At 42.9% G+C, this 27,498-nt stretch overlaps 1 protein-coding gene across 1 annotated transcript in view; it reads left to right on the forward strand.

Annotated features, from left to right (window-relative positions):
* The window catches only part of maml3 (mastermind-like transcriptional coactivator 3), a 194,806-nt gene extending 167,611 nt beyond the window's left edge, over window positions 1-27,195 (forward strand). The window contains exons 4-6 of the mRNA XM_057844041.1: window positions 14,472-14,741; window positions 15,542-15,617; window positions 21,599-27,195. Coding sequence (XP_057700024.1) covers window positions 14,472-14,741; window positions 15,542-15,617; window positions 21,599-22,692 — 1,440 coding nt within the window. The 3' untranslated portion in view covers window positions 22,693-27,195. The remainder of the gene's footprint in view (window positions 1-14,471; window positions 14,742-15,541; window positions 15,618-21,598) is intronic.
* Window positions 27,196-27,498: the final 303 nt, after the last annotated feature.

Below are 27,498 nucleotides of genomic sequence, written 5' to 3' on the forward strand. Positions count from 1 at the left end.
GATCTAGAACCCAGTAATCGTGTGAATCTCTTATGAGTAAGCACGTTGGCGACCAACCCTACGCCGCCGCATCGCCAATCCCGGCACCGGGACCCCCGACCCGAGAATGCCCTACCACATCCAGCAGCACGCAGGCCCCACCGGGCGCGCGACAGCCACGCAGACGGGCGGAGAAGCCGCGCGGGCGCCAACCCAGGGCCACGGCCCCCACCCAGCCAGCCCGGGGAGGGAGGGCGGGCGTGGGGGCGGGGGGCCATGCGCAGCCCATCCCTCCTCCCGCAGCCCAGCAAAGGAGCCATCGTCCCCCCCCCGGGACCCAGGGTGGTCCCCCGGGCCACCCGCGCACCCATCAACCGGCCTTCAGGGATGGCAGGAGGGGACGCATCACCAACCCCACGCCTACACCCATCCCCGCCCGCCCACCCTGGCCACGAGCCACAGCCGCAGCCCCCCAACCGGCACGGCACGCCACGGGACCCCCAGCGGCCCACCAAGCCCCAGGCAAGGCAGGGTCCCCCGCCGGTGCAGGCGACACCCCGCTGATACACCGGCGCCCAGTCAGCGACCCGCGACGGAGCGCAGGGCGGATGCCCAGCCAGAGAAGAGAGGGGAAGGCGGAGGCAGGAGAACGCCCAGGAACTGCCACGGGGCGATGCAAGATCGGAGACCCGACCCCCCAACCTACTCCCGCGGCCGGCAGCCGAGGCAGAGGGGAGGCCACACCCCACGAGCCACGCCATATAAAAAAGTGTGGGACCCACCTACCACCCTATTACTGTGGCTGCCAGGTTCCCGACTGGCAGCCATCACCCAGCACCGTGATGGGGGTGTGAGGGGAGGGTAGTGCAATGTATGCATTAAAATAGGAGAGCTTGGCTTGGGGCAGTGGGATCGCAGCATGGAGCTTCTGCCCAGCCGCCCGTCCCACCGCCCTTTGCCAGAGCTCTCCTGTGGAGTATGATGTGTGGTGCATTTAAAAAAGGTGCAGAGATGGCGGGGCCTGTGGTGAGGAGGCAGCCGTAAGGTACCCCCACCCCCAACAGGTCCCAACCATCCCACAACCTTGGTGTGTGGTGCATTAAAAACAGGGGGGAGCCGGGCCGGGATTGTAAAGCCCCGTCCCAACTCTCCCCGGAGAAATGTATGAGCATGTAAGTGCCAAGGTGAAAAATATTTACAGTGCCGAAGTGAGAAGTGCGTGAGTTAAGAGGCAGGCTCCCGCGGGCGTGGCCCCGTCCACCAGAACCACCGGCCGCAGGGCAGAAGAGGCGTCAGGGCCCCGATCAATCTCCGCCCCAGACCACCCACGGCGCCTCCGCGACCGCCCACCCCCCCCCACCCACCGAGCACCCACCCCGCACTCCGAGCAGGCGCCACACCAAGCGCCGGCGACCAGGGGACGTCCACCCCACCGGCAAGGGACAGCAAGCCTCACCCAAGGCCCCGCGGGCCCCAAGAGGCCCAGCCAACGACCCCGCCGGCCGGGGGGCAGCAGCGGCCGCCGCGGCCCAGGGAGGCGGACAGGGCCGGAAGCAGACCAAGGGGACGGAAGCGCGCCCCCCACAACCCACCCCCGGGCCAGGAGGGGCGCGCGGCATGACACCAGAGGGCACCTCCCCGGCACCCGGTACAGGGAGACGCGGCTCCGGCCGGGCAGACCTGGGAGGGAACCATGGCTGCCGCATGCACCCCCTGGCCCCCACCCCAACTCCACCCCACCCCACCCCGGCCGGCCGGGGAAGGGCCGCGGCCCCGGACCGGCACCCGCGCGGCCCCCCCACCCACCCACGACACCAGCGCGCGCCCGACGGGACCCCCGCACAGCCAGACGCAACCAGACAAGCCCCGGCCGAAAATCCCGGGGGCCAAGACCGGCGACGGGACGGCCCAGGGCAGGACGCCAACAAACTCCACCTGTAAAGCTGACAGAAGAAGAGGTTTATCAAACACCATTAGATGTATGCCAAGGACCGGTGAAGTGTATTATTTACGCATAGTTCCTTAATTGTTCCAAGTCATTGTAGTCATTGGCAAACTTAAAACGGGCCAGGACATGTGCTGGTTTTAACAGGGTAACCTTCCGTTCCATGAATGATTTTTAACCATGACGTTTTAGTGTATTACCAATAATAACTCTGGAAATGGTGGTCCCAGCTTCTATCAGGTCATTGACCAGCTCCTCCTGTGTAGTTCTTGGCTGATTCCTCACCATTCTTAGGATCATTGCTACCCTATAATATAGATCTTGCATGGAGCCCCAGTCCAAGGGAGATTGACATTCATGTTTGGCTTCTTCCATTTTTTATTAATTGCTCCAACGCAGGATCTTATATCACGAAGCTGCTTCGCAATTGCCCCGTAACCCTTTCCAGCATTGTAGAGGTTTACAATTCTTTCTCTGGTGTCTTGGGACAGCACTTTGGTCTTTACCATATTTGTAATTGGAGTCTTCCTTATTGTATGGGGTGGACAGGTGTTCATATGCAGCTAACCGTCTAAAACAGGTCAAAAAGTCAAACTAGAAAAGTCTACCTCCACTTCACTTATTTGTTGGACTTTTTAAAGGTGACTAACAGGTCTTTGAGACTCACAATTCTAGGTAATAGACAGGTGTTCAAATACTTATTTGCAGCAGTATAATACAAATAAACTGTGATTTCAGTTTTTTTTTTCTCTAGATTGTCTCTCACAGTGGACAAGCACCTACCATGAAAATTTCAAACCCGCCCATCATTTCTAAGTTGCAGGGTGTTCAAATACTTATTTTCCTCACTGTATAAATAAATATTAGTGCTGTCAAATTTATCGCGTTAATGGGCGGTAATATAGGTGCTATCAAATTTATCGCATTAATGGACGGCAATTAATTTTTAAAATTAATCACGTTGAAATATTTGACGCATTTAACGCATGCACGGAATGACCTGCTCATGCATTGCCTGATCACACAGATTACAATGATGCTGTTTTTTGCGCATTGAGAGCTAAGAGGGAGAGAAAGGTGAGTGGACACAGGTGTTCATTGGACCGCGCCGTTTATTGGCATAAGCTTCGGCAACTCCATCACAGCAAACATAAGTATCATTTAGTGAAAGCACAACAAAAATAATATTCCTATTTCTCAAAAAATAAATAATGTTCACAAAAGGAAAAGCGCCCAGTCAAATTGCTATGCAAAATATACATAAAACTTACTCAGACTTTGGTCAAACTCTATTCAAACATTACGTTTAGCTCCACAAATACACTGGATTGCAATATTTAGTCTCAATATACAAACTATCAGAGGTTTTGTACGTTATGAAGCCAGCACTCAAATGACCGTGAAGGGAACTACGGCGTCAGTCGAGGTACAAAACACACTCATTGGCTTGATTTTAAGTAATTTAAAACTCGCCATTGATACCTTGTGGTGTATTACAATCACTACCTTAAGTAGTTAAAGAAACTGTGGAAGAACAGCAGGGAGCCCATGTGACGTCGGTGACGTCAACAATGGCGAGCTACCAGTTTATTTTTTGATTGAAAATTTTACAAATTTTATTAAAACAAAAACATTAAGAGAGGTTTTAATATAAAATTGCTATAACTTGTACTAACATTTATCTTTTAAGAACTACAAGTCTTTCTATCCGTGGGTCCCTTTAACAGAAAGAATGTTCATAATGTTAATGCCATATTGTGGATTTATTGTTATAATAAACAAATACAGTACTTATGTACAGTATATTGTATGTATATATCCGTCTTGTGTCTTATCTTTCCATTCCAACAATAATTTACAGAAAAATATGACATATTTTAGAGATGGTTTGAATTGCAATTAATTACAATTAATTAATTTTTAAGCTGTGATTAACTCAATTAAAAATTTTAATCGTTTGACAGCCCTAATATATATATGCTCTGTTGCCAGCTTGTCCGAGTCCAATTTGTGAGCACTGATTTTTTTTTTCGTGAGGGCATTTGAACACATCACGCGGAGGCGAGAGTAAAGGCACGCTTGGCTTTTACGAGCAGTCGCAGAGTTGTGATTGAAATAAATCTATAGAAAACAACAACGAAAGCCTGACATCGTTACTAGGGATGTTGCAATTGTTGCTCAGTAACGCACTCACTACTGGGAAAGTAACAAATAGAAACATAATGTGCCGCTGTGTATATTTCCTGGAAGAGGAAACCCCAAGCAGTGGGGCGTGTATATAACAGTGGCTGAGACAAGTGGAACCTCTCAGGACAACCGTTTTGTGAGTCTCACTCTCCTGGAAGTGTCAACAATTTTGACAGGTGAAAAAGTTATGAAAGTGAAATTGACCTGGCGCCTCTGTGACTTGGGGTTCCACGCAGTTCACTTTCGTGGTTTAATTTCCCCCAACGCATTTTTTATATATTCCAGTTCACTCTGCATTGAGTAGGGAGGGGCCAGCCCTTTTACTGGCTGAGCGGAGACTTAAAGGGGACCTCGGACTTAAAAACTTGTAGGCTCTAATAAGCCACAATTGTTGTGTTTTACTAATATATGTTATTAGAAACACATAAAATATTGCCATTGATTCAAAAATAGTATAATGTAATAAATATATAAGAAAAACAGTATAATACGTATATAGTACATGTTTTGACCTACGGCGCATGCCATGTTTTATGGACGCTCGGGGTGATGACATAGATTGTCGCTGTGGCTCGACAAATACTACCAGATTACTGGAATTTCTTTTACGCAGCTAGACGTCCAACACATGAGGTCATCGGTTAAAAGCCGCGAGTACTTACTGTTTGTGTTGTTATTGAGTTTAGGGATGTCCCGATACAGGTTTTTGCACTTCCGATCCGATACCGATATTGTTTTGCGCTTCATAAAATCAAAAGAGCTAGATATGGCTCGCAAAACATAGGCTCCCGACCCCTGGTCTACGAGAACAACGCCAACTCCCTGATGGTTTTCCAATTGTTCTGAAACAGATGCACGCAGCATTACTTCTGCAAACCATAGCTGACGGCAACAAAACGAAAACAGCATAACAGTTTAGGAGCACCCTCGCTATGTTAAAGTTAATGCTAATGCGAATGCTATGCTAAAGCTATGAGGTACATTAAGTGTGTGATGATCACCCAGCACAGAACTTTAAAGGCTAAAGCAACATTGCATATTCTCTTTTGCCAAGATGAGAAAACTAGGGCTGTCAAAATTATCGCGTTTACGGGCGTTAATTAATTTTTTTAATTAATCACGTTAAAATATTTGACGCAATTAACACACCCGCTGGCATATTGCCTCAAACATTACAATGAGGTCGTTTATGGACATTAAGAGTGAAGAGAATGCCACCGGCCGCTTGGGGGCAGCGCCGTTCCATACTCATGTTATGTCTTCTAAACGTGGGAGAATTAGTAGTTGTGAGACGTTTATGCTGTATTCACAATGCAATGCAAATTGCTATTTGTGCTCCACACATATTTCGGTAAGTTTTCTTTCTTTTAGTGGCAACTATGTGTCTCTTGTTTTATTTTGGGTAAGATATGTACAGATACAGTGGTGAGAACAAGTATTTGATACACTGCCAATGGGTTTTGGCAGTGTATGAAATACTTGTTCTCCCCACTGTATCTGTTATACAGTAAAAGCGAGTGGACACAGGCGCGCCGTTTATTGGCATAAGCTTCTCCTTCACAACAAACATAAGTATCGTTTAGTGAAAGCACAACAAAAATAATATTCCTATCTCTCAAAAAAAAAAAATAATGTTCTCAAAAAGAAAAGCACTTCAGTCTATAGTAATGAGGCCCTATTCTGACACACAGTTAAACAACAATGCTAAATAAACTGGCATTCCATATCAATTTAGCATGCAAAATACACGTAAAACTTTTCACTCTATTTTTATTCTTATTATTATTATATTAACTCTACTTTTGATTGAAAATTTTACAAATTTTATTAAAACGAAAACATGAAGAGGGGTTTTAATATAAAATTACTATAACTTGTAACTATAACATTTATCGTTTAAGAACTACAAGTCTATCTATCCGTGGATCACTTTAACAGAAAGAATGTTAATAATGCCATTTGTGGATTTATTGTTACAATAAACAAATACAGTACTGATGTACAGTATGTTGTATGTATATATCCGTCATGTGTCTTATCTTTTCATTCCAACAATAATTTACATAAAAATATGGCATATTTTAGAGATGGTTTGAATTGCGATTAATTGCGATTAATTACGATTAATTAATTTTTAAGCTGTAATTAACTCGATTAAAAATTTTAATCGTTTGACAGCCCTAGAGAAAACCAAATCTTACCATGTGTTTCAAAATAAGCAAGCCTGGAGCGCAGCCTGGCTTGAAGAACATCATTGTTTTTACGTCTTTGGTAGTGAATGAGTTAACCACCAATTACCGGTGAAGGTCGGGGGGGGGGGGGGGGGGGGGGGGCGCAGGACATATCACATGAGTGACATGACCCAATGCAGGATGACTAAATACACATACAATAGGAAAATGTCACATATTGTGAACATGACAGAAACTATGGCACATTTTCCTCTCATTGTCATCTCGTCAGACGAAAACTGGCATTTGTCTCGTTATGTTTTCGTCGAACGCCGAAGACACGTTTTTAACTCGTTATTGTCTCGTCATCGTCATGAAAAAATTTTTTGTTGGCTAAATATGTTTGGTATCGTCATTGCCGACAAATACAACAACGGTTAGCTGGGATAGGCTACAACACCCTTGTGAGGATGGATGCAATGGATGTAGGCAATATATGGCAATTCATCATTTGTTGCAGGGTAAAGTGGATGCCATCACAGAAATTTGATTTACTGTACAAAAGTCCCACTAATGAGTAAATTTCATTCACATTCGCTGTCACAGCAATGTACGGTAATCAATTTAATTGTAAAGTGTCAAAATTTCAATGGCATGTGGCGACAGTGGCTTATTTCTCTAAATTTTAGTTCCTTACAGTTTGGTTATGTCGAACATTATTCACTAATTTCACCAAAGTGACTTAGTCACTACTCTTTATCATAAATTTATTTACTCATTTATATGACAGCTTCCATTCCATTTTGTACTTTGGTATTCATCTGTACAATTATCAAAAGTCCTCTTAAATGTATGTATTAAAATTCATTAGTTTAATTAATTGATGCATCAGGGATTTTCCATCACTATTTTACTTTAATTAGGTGTATTGTGGAGTACGTATTTAGGTACAGTGCCTTGCAAAAGTATTCGGCCCCCTTGAATCTTGCAACCTTTCGCCACATTTCAGGCTTCAAACATAAAGATATGAAATTTAATTTTTTTGTCAAGAATCAACAACAAGTGGACACAATCGTGAAGTGGAACAACATTTATTGGATAATTTAAACTTTTTTAACAAATAAAAAACTGAAAAGTGGGGCGTGCAATATTATTCGGCCCCTTTACTTTCAGTGCAGCAAACTCACTCCAGAAGTTCAGTGAGGATCTCTGAATGATCCAGTGTTGTCCTAAATGACCGATGATGATAAATTGAATCCAACTGTGTGTAATCAAGTCTCTGTATAAATGCACCTGCTCTGTGATAGTCTCAGGGTTCTGTTTAAAGTGCAGAGAGCATTATGAAAACCAAGGAACACACCAGGCAGGTCCGAGATACTGTTGTGGAGAAGTTTAAAGCCGGATTTGGATACAAAAAGATTTCCCAAGCTTTAAACATCTCAAGGAGCACTGTGCAAGCCATCATATTGAAATGGAAGGAGCATCAGACCACTGCAAATCTACCAAGACCCGGCCGTCCTTCCAAACTTTCTTCTCAAACCAGGAGAAAACTGATCAGAAATGCAGCCAAGAGGCCCATGATCACTCTGGATGAACTGCAGAGATCTACAGCTGAGGTGGGAGAGTCTGTCCATAGGACAGCAATCAGTCGTACACTGCACAAATCTGGCCTTTATGGAAGAGTGGCAAGAAGAAAGCCATTTCTCAAAGATATCCATATAAAGTCTCGTTTAAAGTTTGCCACAAGCCACCTGGGAGACACACCAAACATGTGGAAGAAGGTGCTCTGGTCAGATGAAACCAAAATGGAACTTTTTGGCCACAATGCAAGGCGTAAAAGCAACACAGCTCATCACCCTGAACACACCATCCCCACTGTCAAACATGGTGGTGGCAGCATCATGGTTTGGGCCTGCTTTTCTTCAGCAGGGACAGGGAAGATGGTTAAAATTGACGGGAAGATGGATGCAGCCAAATACAGGAACATTCTGGAAGAAAACCTGTTGGTATCTGCACAAGACCTGAGACTGGGACGGAGATTTATCTTCCAACAGGACAATGATCCAAAACATAAAGCCAAATCTACAATGGAATGGTTCAAAAATAAACGTATCCAGGTGTTAGAATGGCCAAGTCAAAGTCCAGACCTGAATCCAATCGAGAATCTGTGGAAAGAGCTGAAGACTGCTGTTCACAAACACTCTCCATCCAACCTCACTGAGCTCGAGCTGTTTTGCAAGGAAGAATGGGCAAGAATGTCAGTCTCTCGATGTGCAAAAGTGATAGAAACATACCCCAAGCGACTTGCAGCTGTAATTGGAGCAAAAGGTGGCGCTACAAAGTATTAACGCAAGGGGGCCGAATAATATTGCACGCCCCAATTTTCAGTTTTTTATTTGTTAAAAAAGTTTAAATTATCCAATAAATTTTGTTCCACTTCACGATTGTGTCCCACTTGTTGTTGATTCTTGACAAAAGATTAAAATTTTATATCTTTATGTTTGAAGCCTGAAATGTGGCGAAAGGTTGCAAGGTTCAAGAGGGCTGAATACTTTTGCAAGGCACTGTAAGTATTTTATTAATAATATTATTACTTATTTACAAATGTAGAATATGCAATCAGGTCCTTGGGGTGGCTGCATTGCCTGTGCGTTTAGTGTTAACATTCTGTCTAATGCTGAAAGTGCCCCTCCGATCAAAATGGCCAATCACCTGAAACGTACCATTAGTCACCCATTAGTCCCAATATCTCCAATAGTTTTGCCACAGTTTCCATTGAAAGTGTGCTTGCCTTACTTAGTTACAAGAGCTTCGACCCCAGAGTGTGACGTCACTTGATGTGTTTACACATGCACAAGTCCACTACACAAGACGACACGAACAATTTACAGCTTTCTGTACAGGATACTTCTATAACAGGCGGATTAATGAAGACTTCTGAATTTGTGAAACAGTCATGTATAGTGACAAACACAGTAACTATATTGTATGTTTTAAAATCTAGGGTTTCGCAGCAATGCTGCCTAGCACCACGTTGACTTAAAAGAAAAGGGGTGGGGGCAGCCTAGTGTTAGTAGTAGTCTTTTCTTAGGCATATACACCTTGTGTGTAGTTCAGAAATAGGCCAAATCGGGTTTAGAGCCCAGAGATGTTAGAGATTAAACAGACCACTGTGGGGAAAAAGGCGGCTCTCCAACAGTTTAAATATAACTCTCTTCCAGGGAGAAACTGACTATGTAAGTATGTGAGGAGGTGGTGTTAGGGACAGTGGGTGGATATGATCTTTACATGAGGAAATGATGGCTTTGGCTGCATTCATCCTCATGTTCTTGTTATTATATATGTAGGTCAAACCAGTGTCTTCACACGTGAAAGTTCAAGGCCATTCAAATATTGTCAGTTCTGATAGCGTCATCTGCAAACACCAATTACGTTTATGTAGTAACTGTGTGCATCCTTCCAATAGAGACGATTCAGTACATAGCTCGATTGATTGTGTGCAATGCGACTGAAGAACAGTTCAATTTCAAAGTGGAGCGAATTAAAACAGTTCGATTCTCTAGCGTTGTGATTCGATTCGGCTTATTTCAAAACAGATGTGATGCAATGTTTGGTTGGATCATGTGACAACTGTGAATAAAGTTGGCAGTAGTGTAAATGTAGCATTTTCTTTTAATAGATTCATCCAATAAAAAAGAATTATTTGTATTTTTTTCTGCTGCTTGTTATGCTTATTAACATATAACATGTATAAGACCCCTCCACAAAATATTTAAGTTAATTCAACTCAGTCAAGCAATGTGGATCTGTGTAGGCTCAAAACAGGACATAGCAAGCTAATGAAGTCAAACACAATTTATGGACATCCCTTCTAATTTTTTTAAAGAGAGAACATGAAGTTGCTCACTGTGACTGCCAGTCTTTTAAAATGGTATTTTAACACAAGTCCAATAGAAACTACTCAGGGCTCAAATTTAACTTGGCTAACAGGCAAATGCCTTTCAAGAAGTATCTGCCCATCCGTCCACCCATTACTGCTACTGCGCTTCTCATCAATTTGTTTGCACAAAACAGCACTTTTCCACATACAACCAAAACAGACCCTTTTCTGCTCTGCTGACACATAGGAATGAAATGAACTACCTCCTTCACCACACACTCGCATCTATATCCCAGCTTGCTTCACATGTAATGTAATTGCCTGGGCTCTGTATGCCTCCTAACCCAATAGAATTGACAGCCCCAACCGCACAAGAGCACACATTGTGCCTAACAGAAGCACATGCACGCACTCACATTCTCCACAAGCAACCTGTAATGCATCTTTTTTCACCACATCCTCTTTTTCTTTCCTGCATCAACCTGGTAACTTGACTTGTGTCCACAGCAGCCTCAATAGGCATTGACCCAGTACTGTTGAACAGTGCAGAGATGCCAGAATGAAGAGGGGACAGACAAACAGAGAAGAGACATTTGAAATAACTGGAAGAATATTCACTTAATAATATACACATTTTGGCCTTAGGATGCCGTTAGATCAATGTGTTGAAAGAATCCCAAGCTGAATATTTACATCGAACAGATTATAGGTGTGGGCCTGTGAGTGTATGCCAAATGTTGTGAAGGGCAACCAGGCAGAGCAAACATAGCTTCTGATCCAATAGCCATCTGGTCCTTGCTGCAGCAACTGTTGCTTTCTTCTTCACGAGGCCATCGTTTACTCCTCCTTGCACAAAAGCGGCTCTTCTTGTCTCGTCCTTTCTCAGATGTCATCTTCCTCTCATCCTTTGGCAGCCTTTTTGACATGTAATTAACTGCATATTTCATTGCATTATTTTCCTACTGTACACATGGTGTACCAATATTCCAAATATGCTCAAAACAATGCAGATGCCTGGGGGCCCTGTGTTTTACAAAATATTGAAAAGGAGTGGAGGCCGTTTTTAATGGTGGGGCGTTCGGAGGGATGTGGAAAAGTGGTGTGTGGGGGAGACGGCAGAATCGTAGATCAGAGCAGTCATGATTGAGCCATCTGCTAAGAAGAGACCATTGACACACACATACACGCACACACTCCTAATCGCTCACACAGATGTTTAAAGGTCACCAGTGCCACCTGTTGGTCAGCTTTTGAAATGACTCCTCCTCGCTCTGTTGTCTTAAAGTGGTGCAACTGATGTAGTTGAGGAGGCATGTAGCTAAGAGCATCGATCAGTCTGGTGTGACTGTCTGCCTTGCACTTGAAAAAGGCGGTTGTGATTTCTCCAACAGCTTTTTGTGCTATCATATACAGGGTACAGCTCTTGGAGCTTCCATTCTATGAGGTTGAAGCCTAATCCTGCATGTGCCTTCTTTCAACACCTGCAGTCACACGTGTGCTTTGTCGTCGAGTCATGCGGGGCACTGTGTGGGTGCATTTTAATGTCCACAAATCTACCTTTTGGACCCCTACAGCTTCTCTAGCTATTAGGTGTAAACAATATCCTCTTCCAGTTCAGCTATCAAGCTTAAAGAAATTCATACATGCTCACCCTGTGAGCCGAGCTAGTTTGTCCTCTTGGAGATTAGCATATGGCTAAGTGGAGAAGGAAGTGCTCTTTATATGCTAATAAGGAGATAATATATGCAGTAACGACCAACAATTGCTCTATTGTGAAGGAACAAGATGATATATCTCATGATACCTGTTTGATACTCATGATATTGTTTACACACAATATAGTGACTCAATTTATGCATTGTTGTGACACTTTTAGGTGTTGCACTTGGCCGTACAAAAAATGCACACATGCTCATATATTTAGTAGTGAATGCAATGATACCACATATATAAATTGAATATAAAAAATGATTAATTTGAGTACTCACTAATGCCAACTACTTATATTGCATTACATCCTGCAAATAACACCTTCACTTACAATTAAAGGTGTACCTCAATGTAGCTCACACAGCTGTCATGTGAGATTTAATGTCAACATGAATGGCAGCTGCAATGAACAACAAATGAAACTGATGCAGAGGTGCATGGCGTTATCTACGACACAGTTTCATCTACAATAGTGATTCGCAACTGATGGGTCGCAGAGATATGTTGGTTGTGTAGTAGACAGTTTCAGAGGGTCATCAGTGTCTTTATTTCCTGAAAAGAAAACGAATTAATTTCCGGACTATAGATCGCGCCTGATCCTAAGCCGCAATGCCCAAATTTCACAAAATATCAGAAAAAAATACATACAGTATACACCAGTGATCCCCAACCGGTCCGTGGCGCATATGTACCCGGGCCGCAGAGAAATAATAAATGATTTGTTAACGACTGCAACCTGGCCTGTGACTTTTGACACATCAATATCCCTGTCTACTCTATAGACTAATCCGAGTAAAGCTTTGTGTAGGTCGCCATCTAGTGGTTGGGCCGCAACTACTGGTGTGTTTGCACACCTATAGCAGCCCAGTGCCGGTCAATGTAAACAGTAAGTTTAGCTGCTGTTGGCTGTGTGCTGCGGGCAGCGATGTCTTTGGCCACCTGCTGAGCCAGAAGAGGAGACTGCAACCGAGTCCATTCTGCATAATATGTGGCTAAAAGCTAGCAAATGAAGCAACAAAAGTGAATGCACTGAACGCATCATACCTCATGGTGAACCATATTGCTAAAGCCAAAAAACCAATTATGCTTGCAACCATGGATATTTGCCGTCAAATTCTAGGCGAGGCCGCTGTTAAACCAAGGTTGATTAAGTGTATGGTGATTGACATTTTCCCAGCACTTAATATATTTCTTTTTAGCCCCGTCGTGTTATTTTATATTTGCTTTCATTTTCTGCCACACATTACCGGTACGTGAAAAAAGGCCCACACCGCACTGGTCTGTGGTACAAAAAAGGTTGGGGACCACTGGTATACACGCTACACCCATACATAAGTTGCAGGTTTCCATGTCTTAAAATGGCATGTTTTCATGAAAAGATGTTGCACGGAAATATTAGATTGATGAAAAATATCTTTATTGACCCAAAAAAAAAAACACGCATCAACACACCAAGTGCCATCCTCATCATTCCTATAGTTCGGCCAGTTACCCGGGGGAGCCAGACACCTCAAGTTCCACTCGTGTTTTGTGAAGCCGTCTGAAATATTTTCAAAAATCCCAACCATAGTATCTGATATATTGATAGCTAACAGCTATCAGAACTAGCATGGCATAGCACGATACTATGGCAATTTGTCTTCATTAAATTCAAACCACCAGGGCTAGCTTAAACTGTTCTTCTGTAATGGGATCAAGCATCAGACCAAAGCTTCTAGACAATGACATCTTCTGAGTGCTGGTTGAAAATGCCTAATCCGCGCTAGTATAGCGTGCTCTTATCATAGCAAACAGTGCATATCGAATAACACCATCATGATGCACCAGGCCACAGAGAAAAATTCTAATGAAAATTTTATTTTATTTTTAATGAAAAAAAATCATGCTTGTTGGTCCCCCAAAAAATCCTTAAATAAGACACTTGGTTATAAAGGCTGCAGGGTATAAATGGAGAGAAAAACGTTGCGGCTTATAGTCTGAAAAACACGGTATTCCTGTTGATTTTTTTTTCCTTAAAGAAATTAACAATGCCAAGATATTCATTTTTTAATGCAGTTATCATGTTCATCTTGAGCTTCTTTATAAGGTGTTCTGAAAGACTTTTTTTTAATGTGTAATCAAATATAGTCATGTTGATGAACATATATACCTAATTTTTGAAGGGTAATTTTAGAATAACAACATTTGTTTTTATATTTCTTCACAAGGGAAATAGTGGTTCATGACTTAGTGATGGCAACAAAAAATCCGAGTCCCAAGGTGAGCACAGTTGAGAACCAATAATCCACACGACACACAAATAATTGCAAATTAGTTCACTGCGTAAAAAGTGTTTCTGTTGAACAGATCGGTATGGTCCTATAACAATTAATGAAATCGCTTATGAGGTCATTGCATGGCAAAACGAACAGATGAACACCTAATTAGACAGCAGATCTTCATATAACATAACTCCCCGTAACTCAGTGCTTGTCAGTTGACGGCCACCATCGCAACTCTCGAGGCAGCAGCATTTGTCTTTTGTTTTTGACCATTACTGACTGTTTTGCTCGAAATCAAACTGACAGGCTGCCACTGTTTCTTTCCTCTCTCTCTGTAGGAACAAGGTGTAGTGGGTATGTCTCGACCACCTGGCGCCATCCCCCCTCCTCACCCTGCTGGTGGTGTGGCCTCAGGGGTGGGGCCCAACCAGGGGTCAGGTCCACCTCCGGGCTATGTGGGTAACCAGCAACAGGCAGCCATGATGAAACAGATGATGGCAATGGAGCAGGAGAAGAGGGTGCAGATGCATATGATGGAGCAGCAGAAGCAGCAGCTCTTCAGAGAGCAGAGGCAGCAACAGCAGCAACAACAACTACTGGCCGAACAGGTGAGCATTTCATCAAGGCCCGTGGTTTGGGTTTCTACTGTATGTAGACATCAGAACATTTAATTATTCCTTTTCTTCGTATTATTCATTTATACAACTGTACATTTGTCCGTATATAAGAGCAACTCATCTACTGATGTACCCTACTGTTTTCTGCTCGCATGATTAATTACCCTGCTGTGGTCCCCACTTCATAACTTCCTTTTCATCTCTCCTGCATGTATGCATGTTAATATTCATGTTTTGCGCCACATGCCACCTGCTCTGATAATGTGTTGTTTTCTTTTTACTTCTTTCTCGGTGAGCGAATTAAGTGTTAAACAGCCTTGGACTCTGAAGTCACCACCCACCATGTGGATTTTCAATTTGATCTGCATAGATGTACACAGATGTACTTAAATTGCGGTCTGGAATGAACACCCTGCTGGGGTTTAGCGTCTCTGTGGAACCACAGTACCTCTCACAGCCCACACAAATAGAATGGGCTGTAACTGCCTCCTAGGCATACACTGATCAGCCAGAAAAAAATCTATTTGTTCAAACAACTGAAACTTGATCACTGTAGTATAATTTCCCAATGACTATTGCCCAATTCCAATTCCTTTTTCTGGACTGTATCTTACATGTTCTCAAGGTACAACCACATGTGTGTGACAGTGCACATTTGTAACACTACAAGGGTCATCACATGAACAATATTAACATCTTCACATTTGCTACACCAAATGTCTGTTTTAGCATGCTGTGCTAATATGTATTTGTTTTTTCAATATTTGTATCATATTTGTGTGTCTGTGTAGCTCCAACAGCAGCATCTTCCAAGACAATTGGGCCAAGGCCAGAGGAATCCCTTCCCTCAAGTCAGTCAGTATCAAGGTGAACAACATCGGCAACCACGTGCACATAACATTACATACATTTTTCAAAATACATATGCACCTGACTAGGGGTGGGAACGTCTTGGTACCTCACGATACGATATGATTTGTGATACAACACTCACGATAACGATGATCTCACGATATGGCAATACAACGATTATCGATAAATCATTCTACAAAAAAACTAATGCACAGAAAACAAGCTATCTTCATCCTTCTGGTGTAAGTTTATCACTAGTCGATGTACAATCCATTTGAACTGGGAGGGTGACTGCGAATGAACCCCTCTCACTTGAAACAGGCCCCTCCTACTTCAATGGCCATCAGTGGCAGCCAATGCCAGGCAACGAGGTAATTTTGGGCCATTTCAGGTGTTCACCTTTTGATTTTAAGTCACTTTCTGTTGATTTTGGGGTCACGGAGACACTATTATTGTGAAAGATTTTGGTAGCAACTAGTTGGTTCCTTTAAAAAAAAAAAAAAAAAAAACGTAAACTTTTTAAAACGATATCTCGATTCTTGGCTTGAGCATATCGATAACCTTTTGGGATGCAAAGTATCACGATGTATCACCATTTTGAGATTTTGTCACTCCCCTACACCTGACTATAACCCCGGTAATACACCAGGCACGTCTACGACGCGGCAGCATCGCAGTGAAACGTGGCCGTTTCAGTGCATGTGACAGCATTAAAAAAATCTTAAATAGCATTATTATGTGAATTAGAATCATATTTTGAAATGATAAGACTATAAAAAAAACAACATGGCAAAGCGTAGATGACGAGAAAATAGTCTTTTAATCTGCCATTTAGCCCCACTTGACATTCTTGCGCTCTAGTGTCCCCGGCCGGAGGATGACGTCGGCAGGGTCACGATTTCAGCTGATTTAAAATGCAGCCCATTAAGGAGGACGATTCAGAACGAGGAAAAGTGCGACAGAGAGCAACAAAATGTCATTGTTTCAATCTTTCTACTCCAATATTTTTACAGGATATATTTTTCCCCAATTGCTAAATAAATAGTATGGTCATGACAAATAACAGTTTTGTGCTAAATGGAAGATGAAATATTAAAAATGCATTTATTCAGTACGACAGTACAAAATTACTGCTTAATGGTCAAAACTGTCCACTTCTTGCACCTCCCGAACGGTATTTTATGCCACCGGAGTTAGTCAGGCTTTTGTCATTTCCCTGCCCCGAAGGAATGAGCGTAAACAAAGCAGGAGGTGTGACAGCTAGCAGACGTGCTAACCCGAACCGAGCGGCGTTTCCAAGTGTTTTCTGTGGCAGGCAGGCAGTGCTCGTCGCCGGGAGGGAAGGGGAAACGCCGAAAATGACAAATCATACAAAAGTACCCCAACTCATGTCACACACAGTGGCGGGGTTGATTGTCTTCACCGATCAGCCAGCCCAAGGCGGTGGGCAGGCAGTGCTCGTCGCCTGGAAGAGAAGGGGACACGCCGAAAATATAAACCAAACGGGAGTAGTATTATCACCCGCAAAATGCAAGCCACCTCCTACTTATTAAAACGTTTGCCATGATCCCAGTATTTGACTAAATATAAAACACGAAGCCTACTCACTTAGTCATCCGTCCAATGGTCTCTTGATTGTCGGACTTGTTTTGCCCATCGCGGTGAACAAGAATCTTCTAGAAATCCAAAAAGCCTCACACCACTCTCTCTGGTGCAGCAACAAAAGCCTGCAACACATTGGACTGGCGTGATACGAAAAATAAACAAATTATTCCGCATTATCAGCTGAATCTGCGGTCCATCGCATGCTATAAAGCAATGGCTGTGTTGTGAGATGCTGACCTGGATGACATCATATTACCTTCTTCCTCAACCCAAGACTGGAGCCGGAAGTCACTCATTTTCATGGCGCAAGATTCAAAAAGTTGAATTAATAAAACAATCACTTCCACTCACATCCAAGCGGTCCATTTCATTCAGGAGCATAAAATACCGCGTGAAATATGAAATAGACGTGCTTTTTGCTGTCATAGGCACTTTAAAGTCAAGCACACTCGGAACAAATGGCAGCGTTTATTATTTGACGCAAGATGCAACCTTCCCACGTCAATATTACTAGGTAGGATCAGGCAGACCAGAAGTCACTCGTGTAAAAATTTGGTGGATCCGGTCGATTTTCAAAATAATATGCAATTAATTTTATTCATTTCTGTGTGGCGCTTTAGCTTGAGAAAATCCATAAATAAAGATTTTGAAAATCGTTCATAAGAAAAAAAAAAAGATTCATTGATGCATTTCGTTTGTAAAACGCTAAAATCTTTTTCATTGCGATTGATTTTCTCTTTAGCACTGGACTTTTTACTTCTGTCTTTTAGAAAGAAAGCTGACCAATACGTGAGGTCTGAAAGGCAAATGGTTGTTGTATTATCTTATATACATGCTACTCTCATGCGATTTTGCGATGGTCGTGTGAACCGATCCAGCCACTCCACAGGTACTCTGCTTGTAAAACGCGTCCTGTGGAAATTGGGGGCAAGCGTCAGTGGTGCGTTGACGCGCCACAGACATGCCTGGTGTATTACCGTCTTAAGCCACAGGTGTTCATTTTTTAATATGGGATATTTAAGTTGAAGATTTCATTGATCAAAAATCTCTTTTTTTACCAATTTAACATAATCAACACACGAAGTTGTGTCCTCCTCATTCATATGCTGCTTCCTCATCAAACATACGCAGTCGCTTGTCAAGGCAACCAGTATCACAGCCTGTCTGAAATAGGAATTGGCCGGTTACTGGTTTGAAGGTGTACCATGGTTTTTAAAAATCACAGTCTGTAAAACCACTCATTTTTGCTGTATCACTATTAAACGAAGCAAAGAGTGTGTTCAATGTGCCACTACGTTCAGAAACTCCTGCCGCACCCTAAGTGGCAACTAAGCAAAAAGAATGAAGGAAATGTTTGCCGTTCAACGAGTAAGCTTGATGTTAAATCACCCATAAAATTCCATGAAAAAGCCACTTTACTCTTAAAGCTTTAGGGAGGGAGGGGAAAGGAACGTTATTCATTTTAAAATCAATGAATCCCCTCGAATAAGAGGATACATTATTCTTCACTTTTGAGAACATTACAGTGAATCCAAACTGCCTACCCTCCATCTGTTTCTGTCAAATATACCCTTCGGCATTCAGATTAGATTCTTTTGCCTCCCTTTTCGTGTGTGTCTTCAAAAAAAAAAAAACGTTGATTTTTTTCCTGCTCTGCCCTGTTACCAAGGCAACTTGTCTGTCCTGGATCCCCCAGAGTTCCGGTGAAGTCAGAGAGATGGATGAGAGGAGTGAAGTGGAAGAGAGGATGGAGGGGGGTGGCAACAAGAAGAATAGGTAGATGATCTGGAACATGAAGAGGCTGGGATGAACGACAGAAAGTGACAGTGAGTGGGTGTGAGGATGATGGGGAGAAGAAGACTATTCAGCGAGGGAGGAGGAAATTAAATTTGAAAGGCATTTGTAGCCATTACAGAATATATAACTGAAAGTCCAAAAGATATTAACGAAGACCAGAAGCACTTTGTTGTTTTCCTGACTTTAATCTACAAAATAAGGAAACACAGTTACTTTCTTGTCCAGCCTAAAATTTCATCGTCATATCCACTTTTTGTACTGTATGTCTTCCAATATTAGTACCATACGTCTACGGTACTCACAAATCTTAAGAGTGTGGAGTGTGATCCGCTTTGTTCTTGCACTGTTACTGCTGCACGCCAAGCTGTGAGGTGAAGGATTAGCAGAATAATGTCAGAAGTGGGTTTATTACAGGATTTAGAGCAATTTCCACGCTAGAAGACCTTGACAGTTTTGCCACTAGTGAGTGTCTTTTCAAAAGGAAAGTGTTCCTAACCCCAACCCTTCCAGCATAGGAGGATTTGAATTTAATTTAGTGTTTTTAGGAGTACAATTGTTGTTGTGGAAAATTATTAACCAGTCTATAGTGTTTAATCGCCTGTCTGTAAAACACTTAGAAAGTGGTGTTGTACAGTATATACAAATACATACAAATTATTTTTTATACAGTGCTGGCTAAAAGTATTGGCACCTCTGTAATTCTGTCAGATAATGCTCAATTTCTCCCAGAAAATGATTGGATTGACAAATGCTTTGGTAGTGATATCTTCATTTATTTTGCTTGCAATGAAAAAACACAAAAGAGAATGGGAAAAAAATTTAATCATTATCATTTTGCAAAAATACTCCAAAAATGGGCCGGACAAAAATATTGGTACCCTTTGAAAAATCATGTGATGCTTCTCTAATTTATGTAATTAACAGCACCTGTTACTTACCTGTGGCACATAACAGGTGGTGGCAATAACTAAATCACACTTGCAGCCAGTTAAAATGGATTAAAGTCGACTCAACCTCTGTCCTGTGTTCTTGTGTGTACCACATTGGGCGTGGCGGAAAAAAAAAGACCGAATAACTGCCTGGGGACTTGAGAAGCAAAGTTGTGAGGAAGCATGGGCAATCTTAAGGCTACAAGTCCATCTCCAAAGAAACCTGAATGTTCCTGTGTTTACTGTGCGCAGTGTCATCAATAAGTGTAAAGCCAATGGCACTGTGGCTAACCTCTCAAGATCTGGACGGAAAAGAAAAATTGACGAGAGATTTCAACAAAAGATTGTACGGATGGTGGATAAAGAACCTCGACTAACATCCTAACAAGTTCAAGGTGTCTTGCAGTCCGAGGGTACAACAGTGTCAACCCGTACTATGCGTCGACGTCTGAATGAAAAGGGACTCTATGGTAGGATAACCAGGAAGACCCTATTTCTGACCCAGAAACATAAAAAAGCCAGGCTGGAGTTTGCCAAAACTTACCTGAGAAAGCCAAAAGCGTTTTGCAAGAATGTTCTCCAGTCAGATGGGACAAAAGTTGAGTTTTTGGGGGGGGAAAGTCATCAACATAGTTTACTGGGGGGAAAATGAGGCCTTCAAAGAAAAGAACACGCTCCCCGCAGGCCTTCAAAGAAAAGAACACGCTCCCCGCAGTCAAACATGACGGAGGTTCCCTGATGTTTTGGGGTTGCTTTGCTACCTATGGCACTGGACTACTTGACCGTGTGCATGGCATTATAAGGGCTGAAGACTAACAACGAATTTTGCAGCATTATGTAGGGCCCAGTGTGAGAAAGCTGGGTCTCCCTCAGAGGTCATGGGTCTTCCAGCAGGACAATGAACCAAAACACACTTCAAAAAGCACTAGAAAATGGTTTGAGAGAAAGCACTGGAGACTTCTAAAGTGTCCAGCAATGAGTCCAGACCTGAATACCGTAGAACACCTGAAAATGGCAGTTTGGAGACGGCACCCTTCAAATCTCAGAGACCTGGAGCAGTTGGCCAAAGAAGAATGGTCTACAATTCCAACAGAACATTGTACGAATCTCATTGATGGATACCAGAAGAGGTTGTTCGCAGTTGTTTCGTCTAAAGGTGGTGCTACCGAGTACGGGACTGAGGGTGCCAGTACTTTTGTCCGGCGCATTTTTGGAATTTGGTGTAAAATAATAATGATTTAATTTTTTTTTTCATTCTTTTGTGTTTTTTTTTTTCCATTGGAAGAAAAATAAATTAAGACATTACTCCCAAAGAATTTGAAATTGCAATCATTTTCTGGGAGAAACTGAGCATTATCTGACAGAATTGCAGGGGTGCCAGTACTTATGGCCAGCACTGTATACCTGGCAGTATTTGCTAGATGAATACTTTATTTATTATTTTTCAAATGCAACCCCAATTTTTTCAACTGGTTAGAGTTTCATCGTATATTTCACTCATCTTTTGCAGTACTTTTTAGTTTGAATGTTTCACTTCAGTGTTTTAAATTGATCTGTCATAAATAACCGTCTACACAGCTTTATTTTTTAAACTATTATTTATGTCATGTAATTTTTGTTGTTTAGATTCCTAGCACTGACTTTGGTTGCTTACTTCATTCCTAGGTCCTCCTCAAGATTTAGCATCCAGGAGTCAAGCTCTTCAGAACATTCGGGCTGCACGTCTTCTGCAACAGCAGCAGCAGCAGAACCAGCAGCAGATGGTCCAGATGAACTCTGTCCAAGGCCAGGGGAACTCTGTAGGACCCCAAGCTGACATGGGCCTACCCTACAGCACCCAAGGGTCTAACCAGGGTTCCCTTTATGGGCTCAATCCCTCCATGAGCCAAATGATCCACCAGCAGCAGCACCCGAGCCAAAGTGTTCAAGCCTCCCTCGGTCTTCCGCAGCAGCACAACCCAGCTGGAGGGCAACAGCGGCAGGCGGCCGCAGGTCCTGGTATTGGAGGTATGCCTGGGGGCCCTGGTGGTGGGGCTGGTGGCTACGGTGGACAAGGGATGTTAATGAACCCCATGGCCCAGCAATCACTCAAAGGCCCAACTAATGCCAAAGCCCAAGCACAAAGACTGCAAAGTATGCTGGGAGCAGGAGGTGGTGGCGGGCCGATGGCCGCAGGAGGTTGGCCGCAGCAACAAGGACAGAGTTTACAAGGCATGGGGGCGGGCGTAGTAAGGACTACAGGAGCAGGAGGTGACAGGGTTGGGTTCAGCTCCGCCCAGGGATATGGGATGCAACCGGGTCAGCCCGCACGCATGGCCAAACAACACTTTCAAGGGCCAGGCCAAGGGATGGCTCAGGGGATGGACCCAAGGGTAGGCAATCCAGCCGCTGGTATGGGTGGTCCATTAGGCACTCACATGGGCGGACAGCCAAGGACCAATCAGTCCCGGCCCATGGTCATGACTCAAGGATTGAACCCGGGGGTTATGGGTCCAGGGGTGACTGGAATGGCGGGATTCGGGCCAGGCCCTGGGGGGGCGGGCTTAGGGGCCGGGGGTGGAGGAGGACCTTATGGACCTGGGGTTGTAGGGGTCGGGAGTCAGACGCAGGGCTACCAAAGGACAGCTAATCAGGACATTTCCTCCTATGGATATGGCGGTGGACCCTCCAATGGAGGGGCCTTCGGATTAGGGGAGGGATCAGGAGCAGAGCTGGACTCAAGCGATGGTTGGATGGATGAGTTTTTTCCCAGCCAATAACATACAAAAAAACTGGGGAGGAGTTTTTACTGGATGTAGTAAACATTTCAAGACACAAAAAGAGCCTGATGTTAACTAGTGTCTGTGCAGAATCCTAGTCATCCAGGTTATGGTGAAGTGCAAAAGTGGAGTTGTGTTAACTTGACTCTTGTTGGTTATTGGGCATTTGATTTCCAAAAGGCTTCTTAAGTTATAATTCTTAAGTGCATAGTTTCTCTATTTGTGTGTCTGGTGGGTGGTGCCACTTGAGGGTTGTCACATGAGAGCTGTTGATGTGGCAGGGGTTACAAATACATGTCCCTTCTCTTTGAACCGCAGAGTGGGAAGCTGAAGAGGCTGCCGTCTTAAATTTTACCATACTTTTGCACGGCAGTTTCTTGGGCTCAGCACTCCAAACTACACTGCAGTGTGTAAACATTTTAAACTGCAGCTGCAACCCTGACCCCACCAGAAACATACATACAGTGGGGAGAACAAGTATTTGATACACTCACAACGGGAAAACCCATTGGCAGTGTATCAAATACTTGTTCTCCCCACTGTAAATATGAGAACGATACACCTGAGCTTATGAACTGAAGTAGCATTTTGATTCAAAGGTGAAAATATCTTGAACAACCACAAAGAGTCCGGCTGCTTCAATTCAACTTCTGTGGCATGTTCACTGATGGATGGCATGTTTGTTCGGCGATTTCACAAACGGGTTCATGTGTTCCGTGTCTTTGTATAAGCACTAAGTATCATTTTGTCATGTGCATATTAATGAAAACCCATATGAAGCTTAACAAATGTGTTTTCCCTATTCCCCCCAACGGAAAGAATGATTATTTTCCAGTGTTTTTAAGCAAGCCCCGTTTACACAGCGTTTTGAGCAGCAGCTTCAACAGGGGCTGATTGAACACAGCAGGCTGATGAAGGGGAAGAAAAAGTTGCCCTCAAGACAGCAGTTTATTTGTGTTTGTGCCACCCAGCTCAGTGCTTCAGATCTCTCTACTGTGCGAGGAGCTGAGAAAGTACTCTCAATTCTCCCATTTCCTGTCTTCGAAATGTGCCCCCCCCACACACACACTCCAACACACACAAATATTATCCTCCATTTCTCTCTCTCTCACACTCTTTTCATTTGATCATTTTCTCTCATCCCCCTCCCTCCGTCCAATCATTCCTACTCTTTCTCCAGAGAATCATTCCTCGCTCTCAACACTCCTTTCACTCTTGAAATTGTGCACATCACAACAGAACAAATGATGTTCATCTCTTTCGCCACACGAGCGAGTCTCAGCCCTCGCCTGGTTTTGCGAGGCAACCGGCCTTTTTTTTTCTTCTTCCTGCTCCTGTGTGCTGTAGATGATGAGCACGCGTCTACAGTGGAAGAACACACAGAGCTAAAGAGAGAACAGGCAGCTGAATAAAGTACACACAGGGGTGTCCAAACTACAGCCCGCGGGCCACCTGCGGCCAGCTGCCCAGCAAATTATAAAAATATCATTGAATATGATCCGCACAAGAAAGTTAAGCCATCATTCTGTTTCACTTCGCAGCTTTAAAAAGAGATGGCGATAGTCACTTAATTAGTGCCTCTCCATTAGCACAGGAGTCAAAACCTGACATGTTGGAGTCAATGTTGGGAACTGAGCAGAATTTAATTAATTAATTTTTTTACATAAATAAACTTTTCCAGTAGTGTAAAAAAAAAAATCTGTATCTGGACTTTTTAGAATTTTTTAGAATTACACTTTCCACATCGCCATGCACAAATATAGCACCGAGGAACGATCCCTTATTGTACAGTGGCACTTTGAGTCCCATTTGTCAATATCTGAAACGGTTTTTGGTTGAAACAGATGGGTTTTCTTTCAGGTTTCCCTCCAATTCTCATTCATTCTCACCAATGGCGTACTGCACGCAACATGTCACTTTTGCTCATTAATATTCATGACTTTAGCAATTGTTGCTAGGCGGGTCAAGCTCCCATTTGTCCCTTATGGTAAATGCATATCAGTAGTGTACGAACGAGATGTTTACTGAGCTAAACCTACCAATTCTGTCCGAAAATGATGTCCCTGGTGCCAAATTCACTGGTAAAGATGTGGAAGAACATACAAATGTTCAGTTAAAGAGATGGCTTGCGTGTCAAGGGCTGAAAAAGACGAGAAAAAGAGCCAACCTGATCCAGAGGTAGCTTTTTTATCAACGCCTTTTTCTTGCGTTCATTGCCTTACGCCACTGACAATGACATTCGTCTGTTTCATCAAACTATCCTTTACCACCATATGCCCTGTCTTTCTTATATATTATATCCTCTGGTTGTCTTATGTCTCTGATTATTCTTGGAGGTAATTTACAATGCTATTTTTGCGTAGCGATCGCAAATGCTACTCAGTGACAGACAACAAACACTTTTGAATTTTTTCATTATTTTTCAAATAATTTATTTACACTTCCCTCTACTAATGTTGTTTCTTGACAACAGAAAAGGTAAAGCTGGCTATAACATGGCTAATTTATTTAAATATCCGTATTTTTAGAAAAACAGGCCTACGTGACTGTTGTGATATATAAATGTTAGTCAATGCAGTAGTACCACCTACAAGTAACTCTGTAGGAGGCCATATAATATGTATACAGTATGTATGTCTACCTACATTTGCAATATGGGAGTTTAAATAAATCGATTATTTGATGCATCGCGATTATTCACGTGACGATTCGATTACGATTCATAAAGGTTCAAAAATGATGATTTTCTCTAATAACTTTATGACAGCCGCTCGTAGCGGAACAAAATTCAAGACACGTCTGCCGCCCGGATACATTTAACGGACGCATGCACAACGTTATGATGGATGCTGCCAGTTACTGAGCAAGAGATTTACTCCTTTTCAAAAGACTGGAAAATAAATTTGTGTATGAGACAGGCAAGGACCCGGCAGTCACGCTTCTGTGCGCAAGTTATTTTTTAGAGCGAGAGAGGAAGAGAGATAGTTCGTTGCTACTTGTCTTTCAGTTGTCCAGTAGTAGGTTCAAGTCGTGTAAATTGGAAAAAGTCCCTAGTGTTTTGCTAAATCCCGTTTCCCTCTATCAGAGGTGAGTACAAAAACCCTCTTGTACTGTTTAGCCTTTATTGTTGTTGTTTTTGAGATGTTACGAGTTGGCGCCGAGCGCTTTGCTAATTAGCGACATAACTTACTCCAGATGTAGAACGTTTAAAACTAGGATTAAGTACAGCGATAATCCTACAAACATGCAAAATAGTACAGAAATCTGTGGAAACAAAGTAAATTGGTTATGGTCTTATTTCTAAAGACACTTTGTTTGTTTACAGAAAATGTGAAATTCATTCCATCAGTGTAAATTTATTGTTGAGAGAAATAAGTACTGCCTTTGAAACAGCTAATGTTTTTGCACCTTCTCAATACCGTGATCATCGTTTAGTAATCAAATCGTAGCACCCTGAATCATAATCGAATCAAATCATGGGGTGCCTAAGATGGCACACCCCTACTTTGAAATCTCCTCTGTATTAACAGTCCTCCCCGTTCACTTCACTCTTCCTCTATCCTCCACCTTTCCGTCCCCCATGTCCGTCTCTCCGCCTCCGGTTCCAGAGCTTTAAGTCACTTGGGGATTGTCATCTGTAGGACCATGGCTCTCAACAAAATGTTTACTGCATATGAAGGTGAATGACTTCAGCTTGCTGGCGTTAAACTGGTCTTTTGGATGTTCACACAAGTTGATCCATTTTTCACATTTTTCCTTTTTTTGGGGGGGGGGGGGCTTCGAGAAACGTAAGAAGAAAACATCCTACATATGTCGTAATGTCTAGAGTCGTTTCTACAAGTTCCATAGCAGAGGTGTTTACTCGTCAAGTTCTTTTTTGAAAGATTACCGGCAGAACACAAGCAGTTGTAACGTGGGTTTTATGCCAGGGTGTGTCTATGTTGACCCACATCCAGGTTACGATGGTGACGTCACGGTCTAAAAACGGCATTCATGCGGTACGCTATTCTTGCTATACTAGGCCTTCCAGATCTGAAGAGATCACAAACTGCATCCTGCACCTTAAAACGTCTAACTAATCCTCGAATTGTGTTTTTGCTCGGGTTATCTCTGGTATTGAAATGTCAACAGTAAGAAATTGGGGTTTCTGAAATTGACACTTTGGACTCAAAAATCCACTGTACAATGAGGGTTCGTGCCTCCCTACCATATCTACGCGTTGTGATGTCGTAAGGCTAGCTCTAAATGCTCTTTTTAAAAATTAAAAGAATATTCATAAACAAAAAATGTTTTTTTTTTTCATGTGTAACTCATTAACTGCCATTAAATGCCATTAAATCAATGTAAACTGGGAAGGCTGCCATTGATCATGTTAAGCTGCCAACCCTTCCAGTCAAATCTGATTGGACGTCTATCACCATAAATGGTAAACAATCGGTTAATACTTATCAATAAAAAAAAAAAATTTCGTCTAAAGAAAACTGGCTTTTTTTTTTTTTTTTTTACTCGATTCCAATCCTCTGTGTAAAGCGGACGTTCAGGATTTTTGACATTAGGCTGAATCTTCGAGTTAGCAGGGGTTTAGTTGGTGGAGTTGATTTCAACAAATTCTGTTTCGTTTGCAAGTTATTTGTTAGTTTCAGGGCTCCGGATTGGCTAAGCTAGCACGAGTCAATGGCACCATTGTAGCATGCCAATAAAAAACAACATATGGACACATGAAAATCATCGATGACCCATGCAATCAATAGTGTTGGCTATGTTTTCAGGATAAAGTTATTAAAACTTACCATTGCATGTCAATAA

The sequence above is a fragment of the Corythoichthys intestinalis genome, chromosome 8 (assembly GCF_030265065.1).
Source record: "Corythoichthys intestinalis isolate RoL2023-P3 chromosome 8, ASM3026506v1, whole genome shotgun sequence".
NCBI classification, from domain to species: Eukaryota; Metazoa; Chordata; class Actinopteri; order Syngnathiformes; family Syngnathidae; genus Corythoichthys; species Corythoichthys intestinalis.